The following is a 26,898-nucleotide window of genomic DNA, read 5'->3' as shown; positions in this document are numbered from 1 at the left end:
AAACCTACGGTTTGCGTACGTGATGTTCGAGAGCTCCTCACTTACCAATGACGTCTTCATTTTTATCCCCATCAGAATACGTATAATAATACTTACGTTCAAATATACAGGTTCCCCGTACGGACAGATACGCTCTTAATCGGCCAATAAGTGTCCACCAAACCCACAAACCCAAAGTGGCCAGGGATACATTGAAGTTAGTTCTTGGAGTAATACTGTAAGTACATGCACATACTCCGTACATACCTAGTACCTACGGAGAACTAATTACTAGGTTAGGTTAGTAGCTCTAGTACGTACAGTAAATTGTACTTGGTACGGAGTACGGAGTACTCAGTTATGATCTGTGTACTAGGTACACTAGGGAGGTACCAGTACAGAGGAGCAGGGAGATGGTACCACAAGCAGGTAACAGTTCGCACCAAGGCAGGTACACAAGCCCTTCCATTCCCATGTACTACCATGTATCCGGTAGCCTTCTTGTCTAGTGCAGACACCGATCTGTACATTCGCTGTTGTACCAGGTACGGATGACCTACTCCGTATTGCAAGTACAGTACTTGGGTTACTTACAGTACTTACAGTACTTACAGTACCGTACCAGGTAGGTGTACAGTATTAATACTCCGCACACGCACTAAGTCAATGCCAGATCCCGGGCCATCAGTACCTTGCAGGATTGCCGCATCCGTCTCTGCCACATCAACGGCGTTGCCTGTGATTACAAGGTCGGCCCCCCTTCGTCCCCTGGTTCCCTATTCCTCGCCGGCCCTCTCCACGACTTCCATCTCTTACCTTCATCCTCCTATTCCTCTTCCTATCCTTCGTTTCCTGTCGCCATGTCTCTACCCACCACCAAGGCGCCACCGCCAGCGGCCCAATCATCGATCCGGTCCTTCTTCCAGACCCAAGGGCCAAAGTACGTTTCTCCGCCGTCGACCTTGCCGCGACCACAGGAGCAGGAGAAGGACGCAACGTCATCCAAGGACGCGTCTTCGTCGAATTCCCCGGCCCGGACGCCGCTTCCCTCAGTCGACGAACCGATCCCGCCGCCGCCCGAAAACATGCCTCGCGAAGCTTCGATCCGCACCATGACGAGCGCAGACGTCAACGCCCTGCGCCGCATCAACGCCCTTCTCCTGCCCATCGCCTACCCCGACTCCTTCTATCTCCGAGCCGTCAACCCCGCCGAGTCCGGCCGGTTCTCCCGCGTCATCACCTGGGCGCACGATGGCGAGGAGCCCAAGGTTGTCGGCGGCGTCGTTTGCCGCGTCGAGCCCGCCCTGCTGAACCGGCAACGCCCAGGCCCTGTCGGCGACTCTCAGCAGGTCCCTCACAACCTGTACATCCAGTCGCTGTGTCTCCTCTCCCCCTTCCGGAAGATGGGCCTCATCAACGCGGCACTCGAAAACGTCGTGGCGACGGCCGTGACGGACCCGAAGCTCAACGTCCGCACCGTCACGGCCCACGTCTGGACCGAGAACGAAGAGGCCCTTCTCTGGTACGAAGGCCGAGGATTTCGCCGTCAGGAGCCGCCGGTGCAGGCGTACTATCCCAAGCTGCGGCCAAGCACCGCCTGGCTCGTCCACCGCGACGCCGGCGCCTCGGTTCTGAGCTCACTTCCTCAGCCATCTCCGCCGCTCTCGGCGCGGTCGGTGATGCCGAGCACGACGGTGGATGTCGTAAACCTTCCGTCACCGCCGGCCAGCGCCCCCCCTTTGCAAAGCAACTTTCTCGCGCCCGCGCCGCCCCGGGGCCCGACCCGCGGCAAGTCGTACCAGAATCAGCGAGCGGCGACGGAGTGGAACGATCTCCCGTCCGACATGACGCCGAGATCGCGTTCCCTAGTCCGGAAGATGGGCAGCGAGCCGTTGTTGGACGTCACATCCAAAGTGAGCGCGGCGCCAAGGAAAAAGAGAGACCGGTCCTACCCTGCAGCAGCGTTCCACACCTAACCACCTTGGCCAGAGCGCGTGCAGAGTGTCGGAGGATGGAATGGGAAAGCGATTGGGAGTAGAGCATAGAGCGGCTAGCCACCCATGTGTATCATGTACCAGAGTTATGACATCATTGGAAGAAAACGCAAAGAGACCTAGACCTCGACAAGATCAACGGCTACTCCATGTGCTAGAAACACAAGTCCCGTTCCATTTTACAGTACGCCATTGGCAGATCGATGCCTACCACATACCAGGTAGCTTTGACGATACTACATGTACACCGTTACCAAGTACAGACGCTGCGAAGTCAATGGGGATGCCCACACACCCGCTCGAGCCGTCACCGTTGCCTGTTGTACCAGATGGCGGCGATGGCGGCAACACCGATGAGGCCGCCGACGACGAGCGCAGTCGTCGACATGGATGGTTCGTCAACTTTGCGCGGCGAGCAACGTCAGCGTCATGTCATGCGTTTCATTCTTCGCGTCGGGTGGAACCTACTGGCGTTGTTGGCTTGCATCGCGTCCAGGCTGCGCTTGATGTCGCCGCGCAGATCGGCCAGGAAATCGCCGGGCTTCTCCATGCGTTGCGCGACGAGGGCGATGAGGGCGGCGCCGACGCCGCTGCCGTCCTTGGCGATGCCGATGCGAATCTTCTTGGCGCCTTCGGGGCCGATGCCGTCGACGGCGACCAGCGCCTCGTAGATCATGTCGCGGAAGAAGGGGTAGTGCTCGACGAGGCTGCCGTCGACGCCGATGTCCAGGACCTCTTCCTCCGGGTCGTCAAGCTTGCCGGATTGCAGGGCGACGGCGCCGATGGCCACGGCCGACAGCCTCGCGGCACGTCGCACGACGGCGTTGGCCACGGCCTTGAAGGACTGCGCATCCTCCAAGGACGGGTTGTACACGTGAAGGTTGTTCTCCAGCTCCTGACGCAGCGTCGACAGCTCGGGGCTGTTGTCGGAGGCGGCCACCGACAGGATGGCGCTGTCGAGGCCCCAGGCCCGGAGGACGCCCGACTCGGAGCTGATGTTGGTCGTCGTCCTCCAGTCGTTGAAGCTCGAGTCGATGTCCTTGAAGAGGGACACCTCGTCGTTCTTCATCATGTCCAGGACGGCCAGGCGGACAATCTCGCCGAGGAACATGCCCGACACGCGCTTCTCGAACATCTGGATGCCCGGGTTGACGCTCGAGCCGTCAAGCGCGCGGTCCCAGGGGGTCGAGGGAAGGACGTTGAGCTGGTTGTCGAAGGAGCCCCACTCCGTGTTGACGACCATCTCGCCCGTCGTGGTGTCGTACTGGCCCTCGATCGGCTTCGTGATGTTTTTCGTCTTCTCGATGTAGGCTCCGTTGGTGCCGGTGCCGAAGATGCCGCCGAGGATGGAGCGGTGCTTTCCCGTCGACGTGTAGGAGCGCGCCATGAGCGTTCCGACCGTGTCGTTGACGAGAGCGGCGACCTTGACGGGCAGGCGCAGCCTGTCGATCTCGGCCTGGAGCAGGGCGCAGACGTCCTTGCCGATGGCGTCGGGGATGTCGAAGCCCTTTGTCCACCGGATGAGCTTGCCCTTGTTGATGCCGAGCTGCTTGACGGGGAAGCTGAAGGTGAAGCCGAGGCGGAAGATGTGCTCATCCCGGTAGCCCTGCGGGGTGCTGGCCGTGTGCCGGCGGCGGGTGCTGCTCTCGAAGTGGTCGGCGTGGTGCTCCCGCAGGAAGAGCTCGATCTGCTTGGCGAGGAAGGCGAACAGCTCCCGGGACGTCTTGGCGACCATGAGATCCTTGGGGATGGCGACTTTGTTGTAGGTGAGGTTGAAGGTCGTGTCTCCGTTGAGCATGACGGAACAGACGCGAAAGTTGGTTCCGCCGAGATCGACGGCCAGGTAGAGGCCCTGCCGAGGGGAACGGCCGTCAGCGAGCGGTCGAGGGTGCGAGCCGGGACGGAGCGGCGGGTGCCATTACCTTTTCGGTGCCATCGGGGACGCCGGTGACGTAGGTCGGGATCTGGCTGATGCTCGTGCCGTCCCTCTTCAGCCCTTCGCCTGCGAGCACGTGAGCGTGAGCGATCGATGGGCCAAACTACGCGGGCGTAGGGGAGCAGGGGAGCAAGAGAGAAAGACGGCAGGGTGGAGGCGGAAAGGTCGGGCGGGTGACGAACTCATCTGGCGCAAAAATTCTTGGACGTGAGCGTTGACGTCAGCGTCGGAAAAGTCGAAGAGCGAGACCACGCGGGTCGTCTCGGCCGCGAGAGCCATGGTGAGGGGGTGGGAGGCGGCGAGCGGAATGTTCGAGATGGGAAACGGAAAGGGAGTTGGCTTCAAGCAAATATCAGATGCAGGCTCGAGGCGCGCAGCCGGGACATACGGTGGCCTGGAGAAGTAAGGATGATGGGAACGGGAACGGGAACGGTCGTGAGAGAACGAGTGGGAGAAGAAGTCGACGGGCGCCGGGAGCGGGAGCTGCAGCACAAACTGTCGGGGTACATGTTAGCGGGGTGGGCTGCCGATGGAACGACAAAGGGAAGTGATGGCAGCGGCGCCGGGTTGCCAATGAGGAGCAAGCATCATGGGGGCGGCTGGGGCTTTGGCGGGGTCTTGGAGTATGGAGAATGGCCGAGTTGGTGTCCTTGGCGCCCCCAGTTTTCGGTGGCTTGTTGGAGCTTTTTGCCAGACGGACGTCTGCTGATGCAGGATTTGAGTTTCGTCAAGGTCCCAGGCCCAAGGTCCAAGGATGGAAGAACAGAAGCGGCGGGGAGGAGGGGTGCAGGGTTGGCAGGGTGCAACGTACGAGAGCGAGAGCGAGGACCGTTGCTGCAGCGGCCACGACGGCGAACGGCAGGATGCGAGGTCGACGGAGTGGCCACCTCGTGCGGCATCTGGCTTTGGCTTTGGCCATGTCCTTTCACTCCCCATTTCGCCGCAGGCGGCGGGCCCCCGAAACGCCAAAGCAGCGCAGGCGACGTCGGGTCGGTGCCTTGCTGGGTCGTCGAGCGTTCCGTTCCAGCGACTGACTGTTCTAGGGGGGCCGTGGAGAGTCAAGCTCCAAGAGCAATCCGATGGAGGCAGGCCCTAATTCCACGCACACCAGCAGTAGTAAGTAGGTGTACTGTACTTAAGAAGTAGGTGTACGGAGCACAGGTAGGCGTGGTTGTGCAGTATGAGGTACGGGGTACGGGGTACGGGTACGACGGAGGACGTACCTACCACCCCTCGTGCTGTTCGGCTAGGTGAAGGTGCGTCCTGGAATCAACTCACCTGCCCCGACGACACGTCTCGATGGCCAATGTCGGGGTGATGATGTCGAGAGACGTTGTCGATCGCGCCGGCCAAGGTGCCGAGTCCTTCACGTCGTCCCACGCTTCGTCATCAGTCTTCCGCTATCCGTCGCCAGGCTTCAGTCGTCGGCGCTCACTGGCCGCACGCGGGGGTCCCGTCTGAAGGCAGGCTCGAAGAGAGCGTCGGCGATTGTCGCCCGACCAGGCACGCTCCCGGCGGTACGGGACGATGCCGCTGCTCGGAGATGGACGAATGGATCGATGGAGGTAGCAGGGAGGCGCCCTTCCTGAGGTGGTGTGGGTGTCCCTCGCGTCACTGCCCGGATGCCGTTGATCGGCACAGCACTTGCATCTCGGCCGCGCAAAGGACGGGTGGAAAATGTAGCTTTTGGCCAGCCTGGCTTATTCTTTCCTGGTACGGTTACGAGGTGTGATGTACAGTACAGTGTATTGGTCGTAAATTGGGTAGGAACCAACCAAGCTGGGGCCATCAACTGCGAGTACGGTACGGAGTAGCACCACTGCGCATGCACAGATAAGCACATCCTGCCAGTGCCAGGTGATATCGACAGGTACCCTGAGGTACCGAGTACATAAGTACCTACATAATTGCATGTAAGAAAGTAAGTACTTGAGTACACCTGGATTGCTGTGGAGCACAAGTACTTAAGTACTGGTAGGAACCTACCCGCAGGCCACGGCAGGGCATACACGAGGCCAATTGTCGACGGAGCGTTTCCCCTCTGCGCGTCGTCAGTCGAAGCCATTCTCAACCGACAGTGCCCATGACGCTTGTTCAGATCTGTCCCAGATTTGTCGTGTCATTGTGCATGAAAAAGCATGGCGTGCCGACGAACCCCTGCACGCTGGCCCATGGGGAACCAGGCAGAGTGGCCACAATAGGTCCGACTGCGGCAACTCGCTCGCCAAATGGAAATGCGCGGTTGGCATTTCTGATGTGCACCACTTGCTTGGGTAATAATACTCCGGACTTGAATTTAACATTCATAAAAAGCATCAAGCTCTTGCCCGAGTGTACTTGCACTGTGCATGCTCAGGACGCAAGTAATATACATGTAAGCAAGGTCAGTTCTGGGTACGTACTAATTCATGGATGGAAGCGACGTTATGCGATTGCCTACTAATAATACTGAGTACTAATAGTAATTACTCTGTACAGGTACTCGGTGCATGCAGAAATGTACAGGTACTCGGTACATACAGAAATTGTACCGAAAAGCGGTAAGCAAGAAAGCGCATACTGTATTAATACTCAGTACGGAGTATGTCTATGGAGTATTACTCCTCAACTTGGTAGGTACGGCATGCCGTCGGAATACCTATTGCGCATGCATTCATAAGCACATAAATGCATGGAGCATTGTAAATGGGCTTCATCGGGCCCTAGGTATTATTATTCCAGCAGCCGTTCAACCGTACCAGCTGCGCTGGTTTCTCTGCATGACAAGCATGAACAGTGTCGGTGCGCGTCGCACCCCGCAGATTCATACCTAGTACTTAATGTTCCGACGACGGCCACAGGTTGGCGTATCGTGCGGTGCTGCTGATGAGTACTAATATACTTATGCCTCGATGCTCGTATTCCGTACTTGTAGGCGGAGCCCACGGAGTATTGCGCATGTACCGCGCCCCGGGTAAGGGCATGGTGATGGGTCGGTGTCACTGGTCTTCAATGGCCCCCAAAGTGCTCGCTCCATATGACTGGCCCTTCAAGCAGCCCCGGCTCTGCGTTGCATTCGCCTTCGCGTGTATTGCATGCAATACACCTTCAAGTACGGAGTATACGGTGCACATGCGTTAGTGTGGCAATTGTGTGTGCACCTGTCAGAACAAGCTTGCCTCGACAGCCCCGGAGGACCTGCAAACTGCAGGGCTCACCCAGCCTTGGTCGAAAGTGCCGCTTTGCCTTATAGTGGGGCACGCACACCACCAGAACCTCCCCACAGCGTTCAAGAGGCGCCTGTAATCGTCAATCGATGTTCCAAGTTGCCAGTTGGCATTCACTCTCACGCGACAAGAATTCGACCTCATGCCCGCATATGTACATGTATGCGGAGTAATCGCGATTTGTATCTTCGGATGGCGTGGTATTTGTGACTTGCCTGCGACGCCATGCACTGATCGATAGAACGCAGCCCGCCAGCAGGCGATGCGGATCATCTAGATGTCTGGCCAACGATGCAGAGACGCAACAGCAAAATACCAGAATGTATGATGAGGTACCTTTGTAGATACTCTACAGGGGCGCCGTGCTGCCGTCTTGGAGTCCCCAAGAATCGCAGAAAAGTGCTGCATTACTGCCATCGACCATGACCCATCCAACAGCGACAAGGAGGGACTGCTGCACTCTCTTGCTGCTGAACAATAAATAGTACGTCTTCGATGGGGTTGCCCCTGGAGCGAAGCAAACCTCGGAAGCAAGCTGGCTGCAGCGACATCCCCGCCACGTCAACCCCGCCTCAGCCTTGATGTCGCCTTTGGGAAGGAAGTCGGCCGAAATGCCCGACTCTGCATTGCCATATCAACTATCCATTGCGACAGGCCGTTCAGGTGGCGATTTGATGCCGTCCATCTACGTGCCTCTGCTCCGTCGCAACACGGGCATCGCTATTCTTTACGCCCCCGATAATACCGATGCGAACGAAGACGTACAGGCATCTTTCGCCGTTTTGCCGCGTTTCAGGTTCGAGACCGTGCATTCTAGCCGCCCGCCACGTCACGGCTTCCTCTTTGCTCTGCATGTGGATGGATGGATGCATGTAGGTGCAAGCACTCGAATGGCATTGTTGCATATGCAGCAGTCACCTTCATCCCGGTATTATCAATTGACATATTCGTACTCCGCAAATCCGTCGGTCTATCGGTCGTTGTGCCTGCCTCTGCCACCGCCGCCGCTGGCATTGACCACGACGTCGAACCGCAGCAGCCCTCGTCTGTGACAAACGAGAATGCGAGGGATGCCCTCGAGAGGCCCTCGGTGCTAATTAAATATTTATACCGACGGTAGCTGAGGACACGACGGCAGCGGCAAACATGTCAATGACGAGGCTGGAAGCCAATCGGTCTGCCTTGTTCCCGAGAGCAAATCCAATAACCAAGGTACTGCCCAATGTAGTAGGTACTTACTAGCCCGCCCACCTGAGGCTGCCTCTACTGTACAGTACTCCGACGACCACCGAGGTAATACCTACCTCGCATGTACCTGCTAGGAGCCAGGTACACGCAACTAACGAGCTGGGAGGCCTGCCGTTTAACATTTCCCACCTACGTGCTACCCGGAAGGCTGTTAGTGCGTGTGAGTGGTGGCAACGCACAACGGCAACGCGACTGACTAGCCGGTACTTACTAGGTAGGTAGTAGGAGGCAGGTTGCCTTATGCTGCCCCGCCATTCAACTCCTTTCCGACTACTAACTTCTGCTAGTCAGCCGCACATTCACAAGCCGCCATCCATCGTCGACCAAAAACAATAATTGCGCCTCCGCCATTCACTCGTTCTCTTCCGCTCTCGTTTTTGGCGGCGCACCGCACAAACCAGACCTCGAGCCCCCCCCTCCGCTCCCGCCCGCGCAGACGTATATTTCCTTATCCTCCTACCTACCGGACCGTGCTGCTTCTTCACCCGTCAGCCGTGGTGGCCAACATCAGCTCTCAGCCACAATCCCAAATCAGAGCCCGCCCCCCCCCCCCTCACGACTTTGCCTCTAGTCGCTTAGCCCAGGCCAGCAGCGAGCCCAAGCCTACCTGTTGGAAGTCGCTAGGAAGTTTCGTCTCTCCGGTCCAGTCCGCTCGCTGCCCTCTGCCCTCTGCCCTCGGCGGACCAGGCCAGGCCAGGCCAAGCCCGCTCTCCTCTTCCGACGCTCTCCCACGCTTGGGTCCCAGTCCCTAGTCCCTAGTCCCCAGTCCCAACCTAGCCCAGGCCGATTTTTTGTCTCGACCTGTGCTCCTTTTTTTCGCATCCTCCTCGCTTCCACATGAGCTCTATGAACTCTCGCCTCAAAGGCTTCGGGTTCGGGAAACGCAAATCAGCCGCCAGCATTCAGACCGTCGACGGGGTACCCTCCTCCAGCACCCCTCCTCCGCCCGGCTCAGCACCGCAACACCAAATCCCCCGTCCCGGCGCTTCGTCGTCGTCAACCAGTCTCCCCATGAACCACCCCAACGCCGGCGGCAACCGCCCGCCCAGCTACTCGGCCAACTACCCGCCGCCTCTGGATCGCGCCAGCCCTCACCAAGGTGTCCCCAATCGCACTCCCCCGAGCCAGATGGCCGGAGGACCACCCCCGATCAACACGAGCACTCCCATGGGCTACCCACCCTCGATGGCTCCCATGGGCCAAGGACCGCCTCAGCAGATGGGCGGTCCTCCGCCCCAAGGCGCACCCCCGGGCTTCGGCGGACAGGCCGGATATCCCTCAGGCGGTCCGCCGCAGGGTGGCCCCATTGCCCAGCAGTTCCAGCGAAACAGCGTCGCCGCCGCCGAGGTCGAGGGTGCTAGCAAGAGCAAGGCCCAGCTGATTGTCGGCATCGATTTTGTCAGGGAACCCCCTCCGAAGAGACGGCGGATCGAAACCTCTCGGCTGACATATCGCAGGGCACCACCTTTTCCGGAGTCGCCTTCGCCTTTGCGACCAACAACGAGGCCAAGGAAGATATCATCTCCGAGTGGCCGGGTGCCGGTTCCTACACCAAGCAAAAGGTTGGCCACGTTCTCCACGCCTCCTCCCCCCCCCCCCCCCCCCAAAACCCCAACCCCAACCCCTACCCCTACCCCTCCCTTCACTACGATCCAGAAGGACGGCCACAGCTGACTTGGAGTCTCGTAGATCCCCACCGTTCTCTACTACGATCAGTATCAAAAGGTGGTCGGTTGGGGACCCGACATCGCCGACGCCCTGGCGCCCACGGGCTACCCGAAGCCAGGCGTGCAAAAGGTGGAGTGGTTCAAGCTGCAGCTGATGCTCAGCGGCAACACCTACATCGACCCCATCAACCTGCCCCCGCTGCCCCCGGGCAAGTCCGAAATTGACGTCGCGGCCGACTACCTCTTCAAGCTCCGCCAGGCCATGCGATCGGCGCTGCAGAAGACGCTGGGCGAGGTCTTTAACCGAGAGGAGCGCAACATCCGGTATTACTTGACGGTGCCCGCCATCTGGAACGACGCCGGCAAGGCCGCCACCCGAGCCGCGGCCATCCAGGCTGGCTTCCTCCGCGACGAAAACGACAACCGGCTCACCCTCGTCTCCGAACCCGAAGCCGCCGCCCTGTTCTGCTCCAAGACGGGCCTGCTCAACCTCAAGGTGCACGACGCTGTGCTGATTGTCGACTGCGGCGGCGGTACCGTGGACTTGATCGCGTACGAAGTCGAGGAGGAGAACCCGTTCACCGTGGCCGAGTGCACGGCAGGGTCCGGAGACTCCTGCGGCTCCACGGCGCTGAACCGAAACTTTAGCAACATCCTGCGGACCAAAATCCGCAAGATGAAGCTGCCCGACGGCTCCAAGACGGCCGGACGTGTCTACGCAAAGTGCATCATGGACTTTGAGAACAGGATCAAGGCCGACTTCCGCAACAACGGACAGAAGTGGGCCGTCGACGTCGGCATCGAGGCCGAGTTCCCCGAGGCCGGCATCGAGGAGGGCTACATGACCTTTACGAACGAGGAGATCCTGCAGTGTTTCGAGCCCGTCGTGAACCGAATCCTCGAGCTCGTGCGTAATCAGATCATCGCCATCCAGGCGCAGAACAGGACGCTGCAGAACATCCTCGTCGTCGGCGGCTTCGGTGCGTCCGAGTACCTGTTCCAGCAGATCAAGCTCCACGTCCCCCCCCAGTTTCAGTCCAAGGTTGTCCGGCCCATGGACTCGGTCGCCGCCATCGTCAAGGGTGCCGTCACGGCCGGCATCACGGAGAGGATCATCACCCACCGCGTCGCCCGTCGACACTACCTCATGGCTACGCTGCAGCCGTTCAAGGAGGGATACCATCCGGAGGCGTACCGTGTGCCTTCCCTCGACGGCAAGGACCGATGCAAGTTTACGCGACAAATTTTCGTGCAAAAGGGCCAGAAGGTCAAGAATGGCGAGCCCGTCAAGGTCTCCTTCTTCCGACAGGTGGCCCCTGGTGCGACGCTCATGTACGAGGACGTCCTGTATGCGTGCGACGACGATGTGTGCCCCGAGTACACCAAAGATCCTCGTAAGTCGTGCCGTGCCCGAACATGGCGCCGGTGCGGTTGCTAACGTGCACAAAGGAATCAAGGAGGTCGTCACCCTCACATCCGACTTGTCTCGCAAGAACCTCGAAAAGGACTTTGAACGGATGGACACGCCACAGGGCACCTTCTACCGCGTGTACTTTGACATCTACCTGACGCTCGACGGCTCCGAGTTCAGCGCCGAGCTGGTCTGTCAAGGCGAGGTCATGGGTCGCTGCCGCGCGCGCTTCAGGTGATGGCATCGACGGAGCGGATGGCGTATTGATTTCTGGCTTTCACTCGGGCCAACCATGATACCTACAAAAAACATTGGATGCGATGCTGGTCTGCTAAGGTACGATGATGGATGCAGGTCATGGAGGAACGATTACTTGGGCAGCGTTGAATGTCGGCGACGGCGTGCGATTCTCGTGGGTACGCTTCAAACACGACGAGCCGTGACGTCTTTTTATTTCAGTTTCAGATGATTTATGTTCGAGAATATCATGATTGGGGATGTCGATAGAAAGATAATGAGACCTCCGTTTACATTGCGCTTCCCGGTTTCTTCTTGGGCGCAGGTTTGTCGATATGGGAGCACTTGGTGCCAAGTATGCTTGACGACTCTGCAGAGGCCGTCTCTGCTCGCGTATAGGATCCAAGGTAAGGGGGCGGAGATGGCGGGAGCCTTGTTCACAGTCGCACTGGTAACTTGAAACTTCAGCGAGAGCAGGTAATGACGGAAGTTAATCGCTCCTGCACCATGCGCGACTTGGATGAACGTGGTCACAAGTGGACGTGACGAGCGAACTTGGCCTTTTCTCCCTATCACGATGTGCCATTTTCCTGCTGGCAGGGCCACCACGACATCCTTGACGAAGCATCTTTTTGATCCTGACCTGTTGGCCAACTGCAAACCATACGTGTATGGGCTTCTGCGTCTGCACCATCCATGTTCCCGCGAGGCGACGTCCTCGGCTGAGTCGGCTTTGGTCAACACGACCTGTTTGCACCCTTACTACGACGTCTCATGACATCTCGCCGATCACCTCATCATAATCCGGACGCTACGATCCGATAGTCTGCGTTGGGACGGGAACTCGAGCAACGGCTTGCTGGCCTTTGTCACTGACGATTTTCTCAACGCCTCGCCCGGATCAAGAGACATTTCATGTCTCGCTGCGGTTCACGAATCCTCGCACATGTTCACCTACGATCCTTCTCTCACTCTCCATATCTCGTCCCGGGCCATGAAAGAAGGGCATTGAAATACTGGCAGCTCGACATCGTCATCCGACTCACACCTGCTAGACCCCTTCTAGGAGCCACGAAAGCGAAGCTCGTCCGCTGGCGCTGGACAAGACAATGTTCCTATCGCTCTGGCCTCGAGACCAGACGCCACTATTACGCTGTTCCGTCGGTCGACTCCTCATCGCCGTCGTCGCATTCGGATCGCTGACTTCCAACCCGGCTGTCGACGCTGTGGGCGACGCTGCTGACGACGCCGCCGTCACTCGCCGCTGGCAAGCCAATTTCGTCAAACATCCCAGACACCCCCTGCCGGCCAAACGTGGCCCGCCGGGGGACGGGGAGAGCAAGGTTCCGCTCATGGTATCAAACAAGTGCGATACCACCATCTGGCCTGGGGTGGCTACGCAGTCTGGCGTCGGCCCCGGCACCGGAGGCTTCGAACTTGCCGCCGGCACGAACAGAACCTTGTGGGTGAGCTCAGACTGGCAAGGTCGGGTATGGGGGAGGACGAATTGCACGGTCAACGGCAACTCTTGCGCCTGCAAAACGGGGGACTGTTTCTCCAAGCTGGACTGCGAGTTCAGCGTAAGTCTATGCCAACAAGCGAGGAAACGGCGGGAGATTTCGAATCTCGACCGACTGACGGTGGGATAGGGAGCACCACCGGCGACTCTGGCCGAGTTCAATCTTGCTGGTGGAGTGATCGGCATGCAAACCTTTTACGACATTTCGCTCGTTGACGGCTACAACATCCCGATGGGCATCAACTACATACCTTCGAAGAACACGTCGTACATTCCGCCCAACCTGACAAACTGCGCCTGCATCGCAACGACCGGGTGGCTGTACCCTAAAGCTCTCACGGGCACCTTTTACACCAATTCGTCGTTTCCAGTGCCCCTGGAACCGAATGAGACGAATAAGAGCGTCAGCAGCTGGTGCCCGTGGCCGAATCTTGCCTTTCCCCCGACGGCGCCCTTGGACGGTGTATATCCGTATCCTGATGACAACGTTCAACGGCCGGCTTTTGCGCCCTGCAAGAGCGCTTGCGCGGCAACAAATTCGGACGAGGACTGCTGCGTGGGCAAGTACCACGATCCCAAAATTTGCAAGCCGTCGCTCTACAGCAAGTCGGTCAAGTCGGTGTGCCCCGACGCCTACAGCTTCGCGTTCGACGACCAGAAATCGACATTCATCATCCCCAAAGGAGGTGGGTGGGAGGTCGTTTTATGCCCAGCCGGGCGCTCGACTGATATTCTGCGCAAGCTGGGCAAGGAGCTGCTGGAGATTGCCAGCGGCGGGAGGCCGTCGGAGCTGTCGATGAAGCGGCTGCAGAATACGACCTACATGGAAGCCAGCAGCGGCGCGGCGAGAAGGGAGGAAACGCCAGACGCCGTGATGGCGATGCTCATGACCGCCACGGCCATAATCTCGTGGCTACTTGCACCATGAGGGCACGGCAGCAGGAGGAGAAGTAGATGCGTGTCGGCGCCTCCTCTCCCGCTGCGCGGACGTGAGTAGCCGTTCGCCCTGTCGATGGCCGAGCCGTGGAAGGGGTAGTAGGCAGATGATCTTCACGGTTCGACGGCGGGTGTAGCATGGATGCATGGGTAGACGCGGCGACGCCTACGACAAACTGCGCCAACAGTACCTAGAATTGACACGGCATATTCTCCGAAGCTCCCCTGCGAACATCAAGATGGTGTGCTGCTTACCTAGCACTCTTTATTTTGGCTCGCACGTCGTGCGCAACTCTAATACGCTTCTTGTGGCCGCACATTGCGTACGGTGGATGCTCCGGAACGACTGGCCCGAGTCACTGCTCAGGGGGTACATGCATGCATTTGTCGGCACGGCCATGGCCGCGCACGATGCCGGCACAGGTCGTGTGACCTATGCCCTGCCCTTCTTGCCCCTTCTCCTGCGCTCCCACTCTGCGCGCTCCTCCTCGTCACTGCCGCTGAATTCGGCATCGTCGTCGGGGGCGTCACGGCCGCCAACGTCGAAGAGGTTCGTCGCAGCCTTCTTGGGAGCGTCATGAGGCTCGATGAAGTCGCCAGCGTTTTGGCTCGCGTACTCGTGTTTCTCGATGAGGTCTCGGAGGGGTTTGTTGGCGGGGTCGACGAGCTGGAGGGGTGTGAGGCGAGCCTTGTTGCGGACCCGTGTGTTGGAGCCGGCCTCGAGCATCATCTGGATCAGGGCTATACCAAACGGCTGCTGGGCGGGGGGCTCGGCGTTGAGCCATCGGATGACGGTATGGAGGGGAGTGTCGCGCTCGATGCGGGTGATTGGGTCGCACTCGAAGTCGGGCTGGTCGAGGAGGAAGTCAATGACCTCGTCTAGACATGGTCGCGCGCCGACGTTAGCGTTGCAGCTTTCCCGGCAAAGGTGTTTTTTTTTCTTACTCGCCACGAGCACATGGTGAGACGAGAGAAAGGGGGGGGGGGAGGTCGTACAGTGACCATGAGAGGCAGCCTCGTGGTAGAGGTGAGTGCCGAGCACGGTAGTGGTAGCGTTCAGAAGGCGAGTAATCTCGGCGTCTGGTCTGTCGGCGAGGATTTCGCGGAGGAGATCGACGTTGTTTCGGCGGCAGGCCTCGACGAGCTGCTCCTGGACGGAAGCGCCCTGGTTCGGGCGTCAGAGCACCATACGAGCGTGGTCTGCCAAGGGGCACTGGCTCACCTCATGCTCTTCCTCGGCGGCCATTGGGATTGCCGGCGGCAGGACGCTGGTGCCTCGTTTGCGGTGGGCGACGGGACCGGAGAATGGGTTCGAGGCCGCGTTGACGAGAGCTGGGATCGGTCCGCGTCGTGTCTAGTACGATGTGATGGAACGGTATGGACTGCTTGGTGACGGGATGGGATGGGATTGATATGATGCTGGGGCAGTACTGTATGGTTAGGGGCCGTGGAGGTCAGAGCCCACCCCCCCTCTAACTGGCCGTCATTGGCCGTCGTCCGTCCTAGAGAACTACAAGTAAGTAATACTATTACTATGTACGGAGTACAGACAGGATGGTGGGGGAGGGGCTGGCGGCATCGGCAGACCAAATGCGGTGTACGGATACAGTATGGAGGAGAATAGAGGCAAGCACTATAGCGTACATGTATAGCGTCATGGTCACAGTCTTCGCCTCAACAGTTTCGGTAGAAAATCGGCAGTGAAATACAGTTGAAGCCCCAACCTCCATGGCAGGTGCAAATGCGAGCACGAAAACTTGACGCATATTCTCCTGGAGTTGCTGGAACAGGGGAATATTTGGTTTCTTGATGAGTGTTTCATCCATCATCGACCAGTCCGGACAAGAAATGGGCTAAGGCACAGCAATTCTTTCTTCCTATCCAAGTACCTACTTACAGTACATGTAGAAGTACTTGTAGTACTAGGTGATTCCTTCACCCAAGTACAGAGCATACTTGTACGAGTAATTAAAACATTAATACTACGGTGAGGAGCACATTATTGCAGGTATATCACTCTATGTACTTGAGTATGGAGCACTGTGTTGAGTACTTGCACAAGCACTTATATTGTACGCACACTGATAGTATTACAAGTACTCTGCGCATGTACAGTAATTACTCTGTGCTACTGTGCTCCGTACTCTGTAGAAATGCAAGTGCTGTACTCCGTACTCTGTACTGTAGTTGTACTCCGTAGTTGTGCGTACAGTAAGTACCTAAGTGAGGTAGGCGGGTAACGTCAGCGCCGGAATGTCTCCCCTCCCCACCAATACCAAGGTAGGTACTAAGTTGTTGTACCTAAAACTACTGCAAGTACAGTACATACAGCACAGTCCAGTACACGTAGAGGCGCTAGACAAAATTGACGATTCAATTTTGGTAGCGCTACCACTACAAAGTGAATCGACACTTTTGCCACCCCACTATACAGTACAATTCCATTGTGCCTATCAGAATCATCCACCTCTAGTAATACAACTACTCCAAACTAGCACTGGTGATGATTTTTTGTCTATCCGCCTCGACTCTAGCAACACCAAAGGCCTAGGCAGGCAAGCAAGTGTATCATCCACCACCACTACTTCCTCCTCCTCTTCCTTTTCCTCTTCCTCCTCCTCTTCCTTTTCCTCTTCCTCCTTCTCTTCCTTTTCCTCTTCCTCCTCCTCTTCCTTTTCCTCTTCCTCCTCCTCTTTCTTCTCCTCTTCCTCCTCCTCCTCTTCCTTCTTTTTTCTTTCTTCCTTCTCTTCCTTTTCCTCTTCCTCCTCCTCCTTCTCCTCCTCCTTCTCCTCCTCCTTCTCCTCCTCCTTCTCCTCCTCCTTCTCCTCCTCCTTCTCCTCCTCCTCCTCCTCCTCCTCCTCCTCCTTCTCCTCCTCCTTCTCCCACGACCCGCTACGATGCTGCTCTGTACGTCGTCACCCCAGACCGGCGCCTGGCGAAACGCCGCTCGCAACTAACAGGCCTGCCTCCTACGCAGTCTGCCCTCACTGCGCCAACATCCTCACCGTCTCCCTGACAAACATGCGGACCAATCGTCTCGAGTGCCGCACTTGCCCGTTCGAGCATACCATCACCGATCCCGTCTTCTCGCGCCGCGTCTACGAGCGAAAGGAAAAGGAGGACGTCTTCGGCGGGCCCGGCGCCTGGGACAACGCGCAAAAGGGTCGGGTCCAATGCCCAGCCGATGGCTGCGACGGTGACGAGGCCGCCTTCTTCCAAGTCCAGATCCGCAGTGCCGACGAGCCCATGACGAGCTTCTACAAGTGCATGACCTGCGGCCACCGGTGGCGCGAAAACTGAGCGGCACCCGGCCGGCGTTGGCAATTTCGGGGGTGCATGGATGGCAGGCATAGCAGCATCTCACGGCACGGATTGGGGGGGCTGAGGCGCGTGGCGTTGGGCGGACTCTTTTTTCCTTCGGGCAGTTTATTCCTGCGTAGCTGGTCTTTGCAGCCTGTTTCTCATGATATACTCTTTGAACGTCATATCGAATGCATCGTTGCATCGTCCAACCCCATCGCTGGCGGTACCAGCCTGTCCAGCGTTCCCGGGGAGAAGAGAGCGGGAGAGTGATTGAGGAAGCAGCAATCGACTGCTGCCTGTCTGCCCGAGATGCCCGTCGTCATCGACGACGCATGACTCCATCGTTCATGGATCGCGATGCCACTGCACCGACGCCTTCATCTCTTCCTGAACCAGCCGCTGGACAAGATCCGGACTCATGACCTCTTGCCGGAAGCGCTCCTGCTGCAGCAGCTCGAGATGGCGCAGCGTAGGTCCCGGGTACGTCAGGTACTTCAGGTAGGGCGGCCGCGTCCAATACTGCAGGTAGTCGAGATAGGCGACGAAGGCGGGTTGGCCGAGGAGCTTCTGCGACGCGAGATGGTTGAGGTAGTACGGGTTGGCAAGGGATTGAACAAACTACACGAAGCACAGGTCCCGCGTCAGCATCGAACTCGAAAAGAGTCAGCCTTGGCCGTGGCAGACGAGAGGTTCCCGAGGCGAGAGGGCGCCGCTCATCTGTCGATCCTTGGCCAGGAGAGGGAGGACGAGAGGCGGAGGCGTACCTCGAGCTCCAACTCGAAGCGAGTGTAGCCGCCGTACATGGGCTCCTGGTCGCTGTCGGTGCCGGCTGCTGGCGGCGGGGGGCCACTCAACGCCGCGGAAGTGTCCTGCGGCGGCGGCGGCGGCGGCTGCGCCATCATGTCGGCGGCGGCGGACGTCTGGAGGCGAGCAAGCGAGTGGCGAGTCGGTGATGGAACGAGGTAGGTGGTGGGCGGATGGATGGATCGAAGTTTGGCAGCGGCCGGCGAGGAAACAAACGTTGGCTGGTATTAGCATGCAGGCAAGGGGTCGATCCGAAGCGGCAACGGCAGGCGACGCTCGTCCCCAGCGGTCCGTCTACCTCCGTACCCACCCGCCCGCCTCCACCAGAGCGAGCGCACCAAGGACAGGGACGATGATGGGACGGATGCCATTGCCAGCATCTCGACCAACACGAGCCATTCGACGTCATTGTCATTGCTCGGATTAGGATGTGTCTTCGAGGCCAGCGTCATCCGTCCTTTCATAGATACTTGCACCACTCATTCGCTTGCTTGCTGGGCCCACATACGCCGCTCGCACACATGCTTCCTTGATGGTTGGACTCCTGTCGCAAGGCTGGCTTCCAATGCCTCCTCCTCCTCCGTCATCACCTCACAGGCCTGTTCCGGATGGAGGATGGACGCGGAGGCCGAACAGGAACAGGAACAATACCTCCTCGCACCTATGGCACTTGCCTTTTGCCCAACATCAGCGGCCTGTCTCATTCAGGCTGAGAGACGACTGTTGGTCTTCCAGCGACCAAGGGTGGGTGGCCCTGGGCTACTTTTGCTCGTCTTTGGGTGGGCCGAATGACGCGGGGGATGGAATCACTTCACAATGAACGCATGCGCATTGTCGTAGACGTTAGAGATTACAGGCTGGACTCGGGTTCGATGTTGATGATTAGTGTCATTCATTAATTAAAGCGGCGGCCCCCCTTTACCCGGGATCCACTAAGATATTACTCCTTCTCCATGACGTATGATCATCTTGTCTCCATTCTCACCGGACAACCCCAAGCCCACCACGTCCCCCATTATGGACTTGCCACGTACATAGGCCGCGGCAGGGCAGGATTACAAAGCAACGGCAGCGGCGAGTACGGCAGCGAGGGCGCCAACGACGGGACCGGCGCCGGCGGCACCAGTGGCGGTGGCGATGTTGCTGCTGGTGGTGCTGGTGCCGGTGCCGGTGCTCGTGCTGGTGCGCGACGTCGATGTCGAGCTCTTGGTCGTACCCGTCGTCGCGCCCGTCGTCGCGCCCGTCGTCGCGCCCGTCGTCGCGCCCGTCGTCGCGCCCGTCGTCGTTGGGCTTGTCGTGGCCGATGCGTTCGTCGTCGTCGGCGTCGTCGTGGCGCTGCTGGTCGTCGTTTGCGATGTCGACGTCGACGTCGATGTCGTCGTCGATCCAGAGCTGCCTCCCGTCACGTTGGCGCAGGCGGCGGCGGCGGCAGCCTGGGCCTTGGTCGCCTCATCGGCCGTGCAGGCGCCGAGAACGCACGAGGCGACGGCGGCCTGGATCTCAGCCTGCTTCTGGCAAGCGCATTTGATGTCGGTGAGTTCACAGCCAGCCTTGGGGATGCCGTCTTGGAGACATTTGAGCTGGTGACGACACGACAAGTCAGCCAAAAGAGGTGCGGGTGTTGGGCGGGCGGGAGGCAGGGCATTGCGGGAGGCTTACGGCGCATGCGGGCTGGCCATCGAAGTTCTGGGCGGCAACGAGACCGGCGAGAGCAAGAACGGCAAAGGTGGCCTTCATCGTGACGGACTTGGACTGCAGGTGAAAAGCGACGGGGGAAGTGGATGGATGGATGGATCGGTTGCGAGTCGGCGGATGAGGTACGATGATCTGTGTAGGAGCACGGATGCAGGACGCGGATGGGACGAGGAAGAAGATGGGGATGAAGGGGAGAAGGAAAGCCCGAGGAGCGAGAGGGAGGGTAAGGGTTCTTATGAATGGCGGCGGCAAGGGGCATCTTCTGGAAGTCGAGCTGAACGAATTATTGCTCCATGTACGGAGTACGTACGTGCGGCGGCGGTACGTAGAGGATTCAAGTGCAGAACGTGAAGCGAGGTACCCCGGTACGAGCAGCGAGGCGGGCAGGTGCCGGCTCGACGAGGTACTGGTACTCGGTCGCCCGAGCACTCGGCGGTACGGCTGCCGTACTCGTGCTGGCCGAAGCTGGCTGGGCTTTTGCCGTTGGCCCGTTGCCGTGCCTCTGCCGTTGTTGTCCGAGGTCAAAAAAAATGCCAAAATGACAAAAGGAACGAGGCCCCGGTTTTGCGCCTCCGTCGTCGCGGGGGCGACGATCCGAGGTGGACTTTGCCCAAGTGACATCACCTGGCGGCGCCCGACCAACCGACGCCTCCGACGAGACTCCATTCGACCCTCGCAACAGGTACACCTTGGTGTGCACGGGTGTGTGCCGGTACATGTGCCTGTGCATCTAGCTCCGCGGTACGGAGCAAGCACACGCACTTGGCACACGCACTTGCACACGTCCTAGCCACCAACTAAGGCAGGGGTACGGAGTAGAACATGTATTACCTGTAATGTGTCGCGGCCGGTGGCGCGAGAAGCAGTAGGTGTGCACCTAACGCTGCACACGTACGCACGCTACACACCGCCTGCACGCACATACTTACGTACCTCCCTCCCTCGCCAGCCAAGCGGGCGCCCCCTTTCTCCCCTCGCGCGCGCACAAGCACCACTCTCCTCCCTTTCCCCTCCTACGGCCGTGTCTCGCCTGTCCAGCTGGCTTGCCACTGGCCGGCCAACGGTCCGACTTGGCTCAGCAGGTGGTGCGGGCCGCAACGGTCGCAACGCTTCATGCCATGCCGGTTCCGCCATCACATATCTGCTCCCTCATCTCATGCGTGCCCGCATCGGAGAGGGGCATAGGCACGATGGCCTGGATTACCTTCCGGCCACGTTCTCCACGGCAAATGGGATTACCGTGTGCCCGGGTAACGACTCGAAGAAATTTTTGGTGCCAATCAATACTCGCACATGTATTCGGTCCCCACTGCCCTGTTTTATTTGCGAACAGACGGCGCCTGTCTTGGAAGGGCGGAATTGCATGGCTTGCACCTGCGTCGGGGGTGGTGGCCCGGCAAGGAGGGGGAGCCACGGCTGGAAGCTGGAAGCCACGGCTGCTCAGCCGGTGCGGTGTCCATCGACCTGGCTCGTTTTGTTTGTCGTCGTGCAACTTTATTTCTCGATGGCTGCGGAGGCGGCCTGCGTCGACCCAAAGCCGTGCCCTCTCCAGGACGCGAATCAATTTCACAACCTGGGGGGGGGGGAGCGGCCAAATCATCCCGACGTGTACGGAGCACCACATGGAGCCGCAAGCACGGCACTGCAATGCCCAAGTGGATGCAGTATCGTGACGCCAGTGCGGAGCGCACGTACCGACGAACTTGGTATTTGCGGCAAGGCAGCATTCTGTACGGAGTACGGTTGCCATGATGACTTCATGGCGTGCGCAATGCAACCCACTGACGTCCACATTATATCATCGTTGCCCCTTTTGCGCATGTACGTGTAACTTGCCGCCCGAGGCCTCGGGGATGCGAGGAACAGACGGGTCGAGTGGGTGGTGTAGGCGTACAAGTCTACGTGCTGCATTTGTCCGTCTGCACCTGCTCACGGGTGCCACGGTTGGCACTCCACACGCATCTAGGTGTACGTATAGCACCGCACGGTGCACATGTGTCCAGGCCGAGCCATTGCCGGTGAGAATCCTGAAAATTCTTCGACGTCTCAATTCCATCCTTCTCGTGATGACGTCCAGGTGGAAAGCAGGCGGGCACAATCCCCCCAATAGAACGTCGCCCGGCCACATTTGGTCCGGGCATGGGTGGGCCGAGCCCGTCATTGGCAACTCTTGCGCGCTTCGTACCTGCCCGGTTCAAGGAGCACCGTCCGCGCGGCAGCCACGAGTGCGGACAAAATAACGGAGCGCTCGCATCATGATTCGTCCATGAACACTGCAGTGAGTGGCAAGTGTGCGTGAGCACTTCACCGGTTGCGGCGTAATTACTGTCCGTGCATGAAGATCGGAGGAAGGTACAAGGCACTTGGGGAGTGCCTTGGTTTTACCTTGGCAGTGGCAGTCGTGCGAACTGCCGTATTTGCTGCGACGCAAGGACTCGTGCCACTTGCCGTTGGCAGTCACCACCGAAACCTCCGTATCAGGCCTGCACCTACCGACCGACAGATGGCACGAAAGTATCCAAACCGTGAGGAACACGTGTAAGTAGGTGTTCATATCACCTACCTGCACGCTCAACATGGCAAGTAATTACTTGCAAGTTCATTCGATTTACAGCGTAATTACTGCAAGTAAGTACATACTTAAGTACTGTACATGTGCTTTCTCCCCCACTTCATCGGTGAGCGGTGCATCGCCAAGCATCATCTCCATCTCCTAGCATCATATCCATCTCCATCCATCCCCACCCTACATCCAGCATCCACGACAGATCCGACTCCACCAGTTCCCGAGCCCACCGAGCTTGCACCATGCATGTCACGGCCTTGGAGTTGGTCAGTCACCCTGCGGCGATGAGAATGGAGCCCGCCAACACCTGCAGTGCAGCACGTCTAATTATAGACGGGTATTTCTCCTCCACCTAGGTGCATGCCAGGGCAAAGACGAACCTAGGTGCGTGCCAGGGCAAAGACGAACCGTGCTAGCAATACTCCGTACAGCATATGAAATCTCGCTTGCGCGCTGCCGCAAATCATTCCATCTCATGCAATGGAGAAGCAAGCAGTGACGCATCCAAATGGTACACCACCTTCAACCCAGCAAACGGCTCCAATTGGGTTGAATGGCTCCTGTGATGCATCTGCGCCTCGCTCGATTTCGGTTCAGTGCATCCTCTGTCACTACCTTGGTAGCACACGCCAGGACTGCTGGTATCTCATGACAGGTGTAGTCTTCGGCAGTCTTTACGCGAGGAACCGGAGAGCAATTCTCTGCACCGGCACATTGGCTTCAGCGAGAAGGCATTCGATACGTCCTCCAATGCCACGTACTCGGTACTGGGTGGGTGCAGGGTAATTATTGAGCGAAGGAGTAAAGCCTTCCCGGCAGGCACCTGCTTTGGTTGGGACTCCGTATTAGGTAATTATTATGGTGAGCTACGTGTGCCATTTGCACTCCGTTCCGCAGTGTGCTCTAGAATACTTCCACCTTGCACCAACCTCGACTGTCCAGCGCCACGCCCCACGAGGCAGCATCACCCAATGCCGCCTCTCCTCGTCCGCCTGGCTGGCTGTCGACAGTTGCCCGGCGACTGCATGCAGGGAGCTCAGCCAAGTGCCTTGGCATCCGCGATGCCGCTGGAATGCTGACCCATGGCCATCGAGTCATGTCTCTGTACGGTTGATGGGATTCCCCGCCTCATGAGCCGAATTTCTTGGCAGATCGACCATCTCTTGGCTCGACGGCATGTCGGACAAGTCCCACCACCACTCCAGCCCAACAGCGGTCACGTCCGTCAGGAATGGCAGCCGCTTGGTTGATGGGTGAACGACTGAGCCCGCCGTGCTCGGGGCCGCGACGCATGACCCAACACCCAGCCCTGTACTCAGGCGCCGAATCACGGGCATCGGCAGGCAGACATGCCGGCCTGGGACGTCGGATCCAGGAGACAAACAAAAGGCCAAGTGGTGCATGCGACTCGCGCGCGAGAGAAACGAAATTCGTCGCGCAGCACTGCATGCAGGTCTAGTTGCTGCTATTTCCCCCGTGGCATCTTGCTCCGCAGACGGGGGCACGCCAACGTCACGTCAGGTAACCTCAAGGCATCAGCACGTATAGGGTAGCCCATTGGTATGGCGGTGTCATCATCGTCGTCATCATCGTCATCGTCATCGTCGTCATCGTCCTCATCGATCGTCCTCATCGATCGTCCCATCGCGTCCTGCTCATGATGATTGGCCTTGCCGGATCCCAGGGCCCTCGTATCTCGTTCTTGTACTTTTGCAGCCCAATCAGCCACCAGCTGCAGCCGCCCGTCGTGAGCGCGGCGGCGACGACGCCGACCATCATGCCGACCATGCCGCTCTTCCACGGCCACCTCCCGGCCTTGGCGTCGCCGAGGACGATGCCGACGCCCAGGCCGGCCCCCAGGACGAGGACGACGGTGAGGAGAACGTGGTATCGCCAGCTGCGGTAGCGAATGTGGCGTCGGAAGACGGGGAAGAGACCAAAGACCTCGATGCTGAAGAGCGTGAGGCTGAAGACCTGCTTCGTCGACGGCAGCCGGCTCGCGAGCACCGTCGACGCCATGAGCGCCGCGTTGGTCGACAGCGAGGCGGGGAAGCGCGCGCCGACGGCGCCCGAGTAGTCGAAGAAGAAGATGTTGATGGCGAGGAGCCAAAAGGACATGGCCCAGATGCTATCGCTCGACGTCGACCTCGTCAGCGACTTGAGGATGGGGCTCAGCCCGAGGAGGGTGCAGTAGATGAGGAGCGCCGACTTGATGGTGCCGAGTCGCTGGTGCGCCCGGCTCTCCTCCGCCTCGGCCGGGGGCGCCGGCCCGCGCTCCGGAAGCGCCTCCTGACTCCTCGCGGGGCCCTGGGCGCCGAGCTCCAGGGCCGACGTCGACCGGGGCGGCCTGAGGGCGCGGTCGAGGTTCGTGCTGGAGCTCGCCGCCGAGTTGCCGGCCGAGGGCGCCGCCGAGGCCGCGACCGAGGTCGTCAGCGACGGCGCCGTCGACAGCGACGTCCGCAGCGGGTGCGGCGGCAGAGGCCGACGTATGCTCGCCGCCCGTCCCCGCCGTCGCCCGCTGCCGCTCCGCCCGACGACGGTGACGATGCCGGTGTTGAGGTGGTGGAGCTCGTCGTCCTCGTCCTCCTCGGCGACCCATCGCTCCCAGAGAAGCCAGCCGAGCAGGGTGCCGACGCTGCTCCAGCTCACGACGGAGACGGGCGAGACGCGCTCCTGGGAGATGCCGACGAAGCAGATGACGAATATGATGACGGAGCAGACGTGCTGCAGGATGACGGTCGAGTCCGCCACGAGGGGCCAGAAATCGTACGGCTTGAGCCGCGGGTTACGCTGCAAGTTTTCGAGGAAGGTGGCCTGATCCGTGTAGTTGTCGGGGTCTGCGAGGCGCCCGACTCATCAGCACGCCAGCCTCGGGCTCGCCGGCCGGAGCCGGGGATTGAGGGGAGAGGGGGAGAAGGGGAGAGGGGGAGAGGGGGAGAAGGGGAGAGGGGGAGAGAGGTCGGAGGAGGCACGCACACGACTGCTTGACCCACATGAGCCTCTTCCACATGTTCTTGCGACGCCGGCTCCTGCTGCGCTCGCCGTCCATGCGCCTCACGGCCGTTCCGTCGACAAAGTCGCGGGTGGCAGATCGTCGATGCTGATGCTGTGGCGCGGCATCGTACGGGGAGAGATGGGAACGGCCAAAGGCGGCAAAGGCGGCCGCGTGATTCAGCGTCGGCAGAGGGGTCTCGTCATCATCCGTCCGAGATGGCATCGTCGTGATTCGGCGGGCGGCTGGTCGTCGCAGATGGCCTAGCGGGCTCGCCGTCTCGGTCAGCTGGCTGCCGACCAAGCCAGGGGTCCGTTGCGGCGGCGTCTGCTGAGGTGCGTGGCAGCCGGTTGGTCGGTTCCGTCGTTGCGGTTGGTGCTCAGTCTGTAGCCGAGTACGAGTTGGAGTGCGAAATGCCTCGTCTCGGCGTAGGTGCCGTTCGTTAGGTCGTGCAACGCGTACGAATGCAGCGACTGCGAGGCGGAAGTGCTGAGCGAGCTTGGTCGTGCCGAAAAAGGTTCGCAGGCGCCATGTTGATGGGAGCATGGGAGCATGGGTGTATGGGAGCATGGGAGCAGCAGCCTCGATGCACGTGGGGCACGGAAATTGCCGCCGCTCGTCCGTCGAAGCGGGCGAGTTGACTGGGACTGTACTGTATTAATCTGGTACTGCAAACTGTACGTAATACATGTACGGGGTGCTGTACAGAGTACTCCGCACAAGCATACTTACTGTAAGTACTCCGTACTGCCTACTACTCCGTACTGACTTGTTTGATACAACGTACAGTACGGAGTACAAACAAGTACGTTGTACTCTGTACTCCGAGTACATACTGTACATGTGTTATTAGCGGTGTGCACCTACGGCATGTACGGGGTTCATGTACTGTACATTTACTTGTTTACCTACTAGGTACCTAGTAGTAGGCACAGTGTAATTACTGTAATTACACGTAAGTACTAGGTACTTAGGTACACTCTACTGCCCTCCGGGGTAATGCAGCACGGCAATAGTACTTGCTTGGTAGGTACTAATTAACGTGCGTAGCACAAGCACGCGCACTCGTTGTAAGGGTACACGTAAGGTACAGTAAGTGTACGGAGTAGTCGCAACAGCATATGGGTTGCCAACGAATAAGAATGTATCTTGCACTTCGTTTCCAAAGACGCTAATTGGTGTGCACAGAATACTGGCTCGGAGTATAGAGCCCGCGCCCTGTCCGTCGCTGTTCGTCCGCTCTCGTACAGGTACGGTTGCAACGTGCCCAACCCAATCCGACACGAGCACGAGTGCCGACAACTGCTAACCTGGTGCGAACACACACACAAGTCCCCCGCGCACGTGTCAAGGGGCAAAACATTCGTACCTACGGAGTACCTACCTTTCCATTAGTATGCTGCAG

General features: G+C 59.0%; 9 protein-coding genes across 9 annotated transcripts; 4 read left to right on the top strand and 5 right to left on the bottom strand.

The window, feature by feature from the left end:
- Positions 1 to 839: 839 nt before the first annotated feature.
- On the top strand, positions 840 to 1,955 carry DCS_02156 (Pre-mRNA-splicing factor cwc24; the record flags this gene model as incomplete). Its single annotated transcript, XM_040799485.1, has 1 exon — positions 840 to 1,955. One exon carries the CDS (start codon positions 840 to 842, stop codon positions 1,953 to 1,955), a length of 1,116 nt encoding a protein of 371 aa, XP_040660368.1.
- A 325-nt stretch (positions 1,956 to 2,280) lies between these two features.
- DCS_02155 (Hexokinase) lies at positions 2,281 to 4,828 on the bottom strand (the record flags this gene model as incomplete). Its single annotated transcript, XM_040799484.1, has 5 exons — positions 2,281 to 2,375; positions 2,442 to 3,825; positions 3,896 to 3,975; positions 4,092 to 4,404; positions 4,721 to 4,828. The coding sequence occupies 5 exons, from the start codon at positions 4,826 to 4,828 to the stop codon at positions 2,281 to 2,283; spliced, it is 1,980 nt and encodes a 659-aa protein (XP_040660367.1).
- Positions 4,829 to 7,435: 2,607 nt separating this feature from the next.
- DCS_02154 (uncharacterized protein) lies at positions 7,436 to 9,115 on the top strand (the record flags this gene model as incomplete). The annotated part of the gene is made up of 3 exons (XM_040799483.1): positions 7,436 to 7,447; positions 7,601 to 7,987; positions 8,651 to 9,115. 3 exons carry the CDS (start codon positions 7,436 to 7,438, stop codon positions 9,113 to 9,115), a joined length of 864 nt encoding a protein of 287 aa, XP_040660366.1.
- An 85-nt stretch (positions 9,116 to 9,200) lies between these two features.
- Positions 9,201 to 11,679, top strand: DCS_02153 (Heat shock protein Hsp70; the record flags this gene model as incomplete). Its single annotated transcript, XM_040799482.1, has 4 exons — positions 9,201 to 9,761; positions 9,821 to 9,925; positions 10,053 to 11,424; positions 11,480 to 11,679. 4 exons carry the CDS (start codon positions 9,201 to 9,203, stop codon positions 11,677 to 11,679), a joined length of 2,238 nt encoding a protein of 745 aa, XP_040660365.1.
- Positions 11,680 to 12,255: 576 nt separating this feature from the next.
- Positions 12,256 to 14,151, top strand: DCS_02152 (thaumatin family protein; the record flags this gene model as incomplete). Its single annotated transcript, XM_040799481.1, has 4 exons — positions 12,256 to 12,347; positions 12,745 to 13,258; positions 13,328 to 13,883; positions 13,940 to 14,151. The coding sequence occupies 4 exons, from the start codon at positions 12,256 to 12,258 to the stop codon at positions 14,149 to 14,151; spliced, it is 1,374 nt and encodes a 457-aa protein (XP_040660364.1).
- Positions 14,152 to 14,566: 415 nt separating this feature from the next.
- On the bottom strand, positions 14,567 to 17,484 carry DCS_02151 (uncharacterized protein; the record flags this gene model as incomplete). The annotated part of the gene is made up of 5 exons (XM_040799480.1): positions 14,567 to 15,298; positions 15,356 to 15,465; positions 15,674 to 15,914; positions 16,710 to 17,038; positions 17,202 to 17,484. The coding sequence occupies 5 exons, from the start codon at positions 17,482 to 17,484 to the stop codon at positions 14,567 to 14,569; spliced, it is 1,695 nt and encodes a 564-aa protein (XP_040660363.1).
- A 297-nt stretch (positions 17,485 to 17,781) lies between these two features.
- DCS_02150 (Mediator of RNA polymerase II transcription subunit 31) lies at positions 17,782 to 18,338 on the bottom strand (the record flags this gene model as incomplete). Its single annotated transcript, XM_040799479.1, has 2 exons — positions 17,782 to 18,054; positions 18,201 to 18,338. The coding sequence occupies 2 exons, from the start codon at positions 18,336 to 18,338 to the stop codon at positions 17,782 to 17,784; spliced, it is 411 nt and encodes a 136-aa protein (XP_040660362.1).
- A 957-nt stretch (positions 18,339 to 19,295) lies between these two features.
- DCS_02149 (uncharacterized protein) lies at positions 19,296 to 19,977 on the bottom strand (the record flags this gene model as incomplete). Its single annotated transcript, XM_040799478.1, has 2 exons — positions 19,296 to 19,820; positions 19,900 to 19,977. The coding sequence occupies 2 exons, from the start codon at positions 19,975 to 19,977 to the stop codon at positions 19,296 to 19,298; spliced, it is 603 nt and encodes a 200-aa protein (XP_040660361.1).
- Positions 19,978 to 24,130: 4,153 nt separating this feature from the next.
- On the bottom strand, positions 24,131 to 26,039 carry DCS_02148 (uncharacterized protein; the record flags this gene model as incomplete). Its single annotated transcript, XM_040799477.1, has 3 exons — positions 24,131 to 25,338; positions 25,478 to 25,877; positions 25,956 to 26,039. 3 exons carry the CDS (start codon positions 26,037 to 26,039, stop codon positions 24,131 to 24,133), a joined length of 1,692 nt encoding a protein of 563 aa, XP_040660360.1.
- Between the last annotated feature and the right edge of the window lie 859 nt (positions 26,040 to 26,898).

This window comes from Drechmeria coniospora, chromosome 01 (genome assembly GCF_001625195.1).
Source record: "Drechmeria coniospora strain ARSEF 6962 chromosome 01, whole genome shotgun sequence".
NCBI lineage: Eukaryota > Fungi > Ascomycota > Sordariomycetes > Hypocreales > Ophiocordycipitaceae > Drechmeria > Drechmeria coniospora.
The sequence above is the reverse complement of the archived record's forward strand: the minus strand, read 5'-3'. Positions and strand labels throughout refer to the sequence as shown.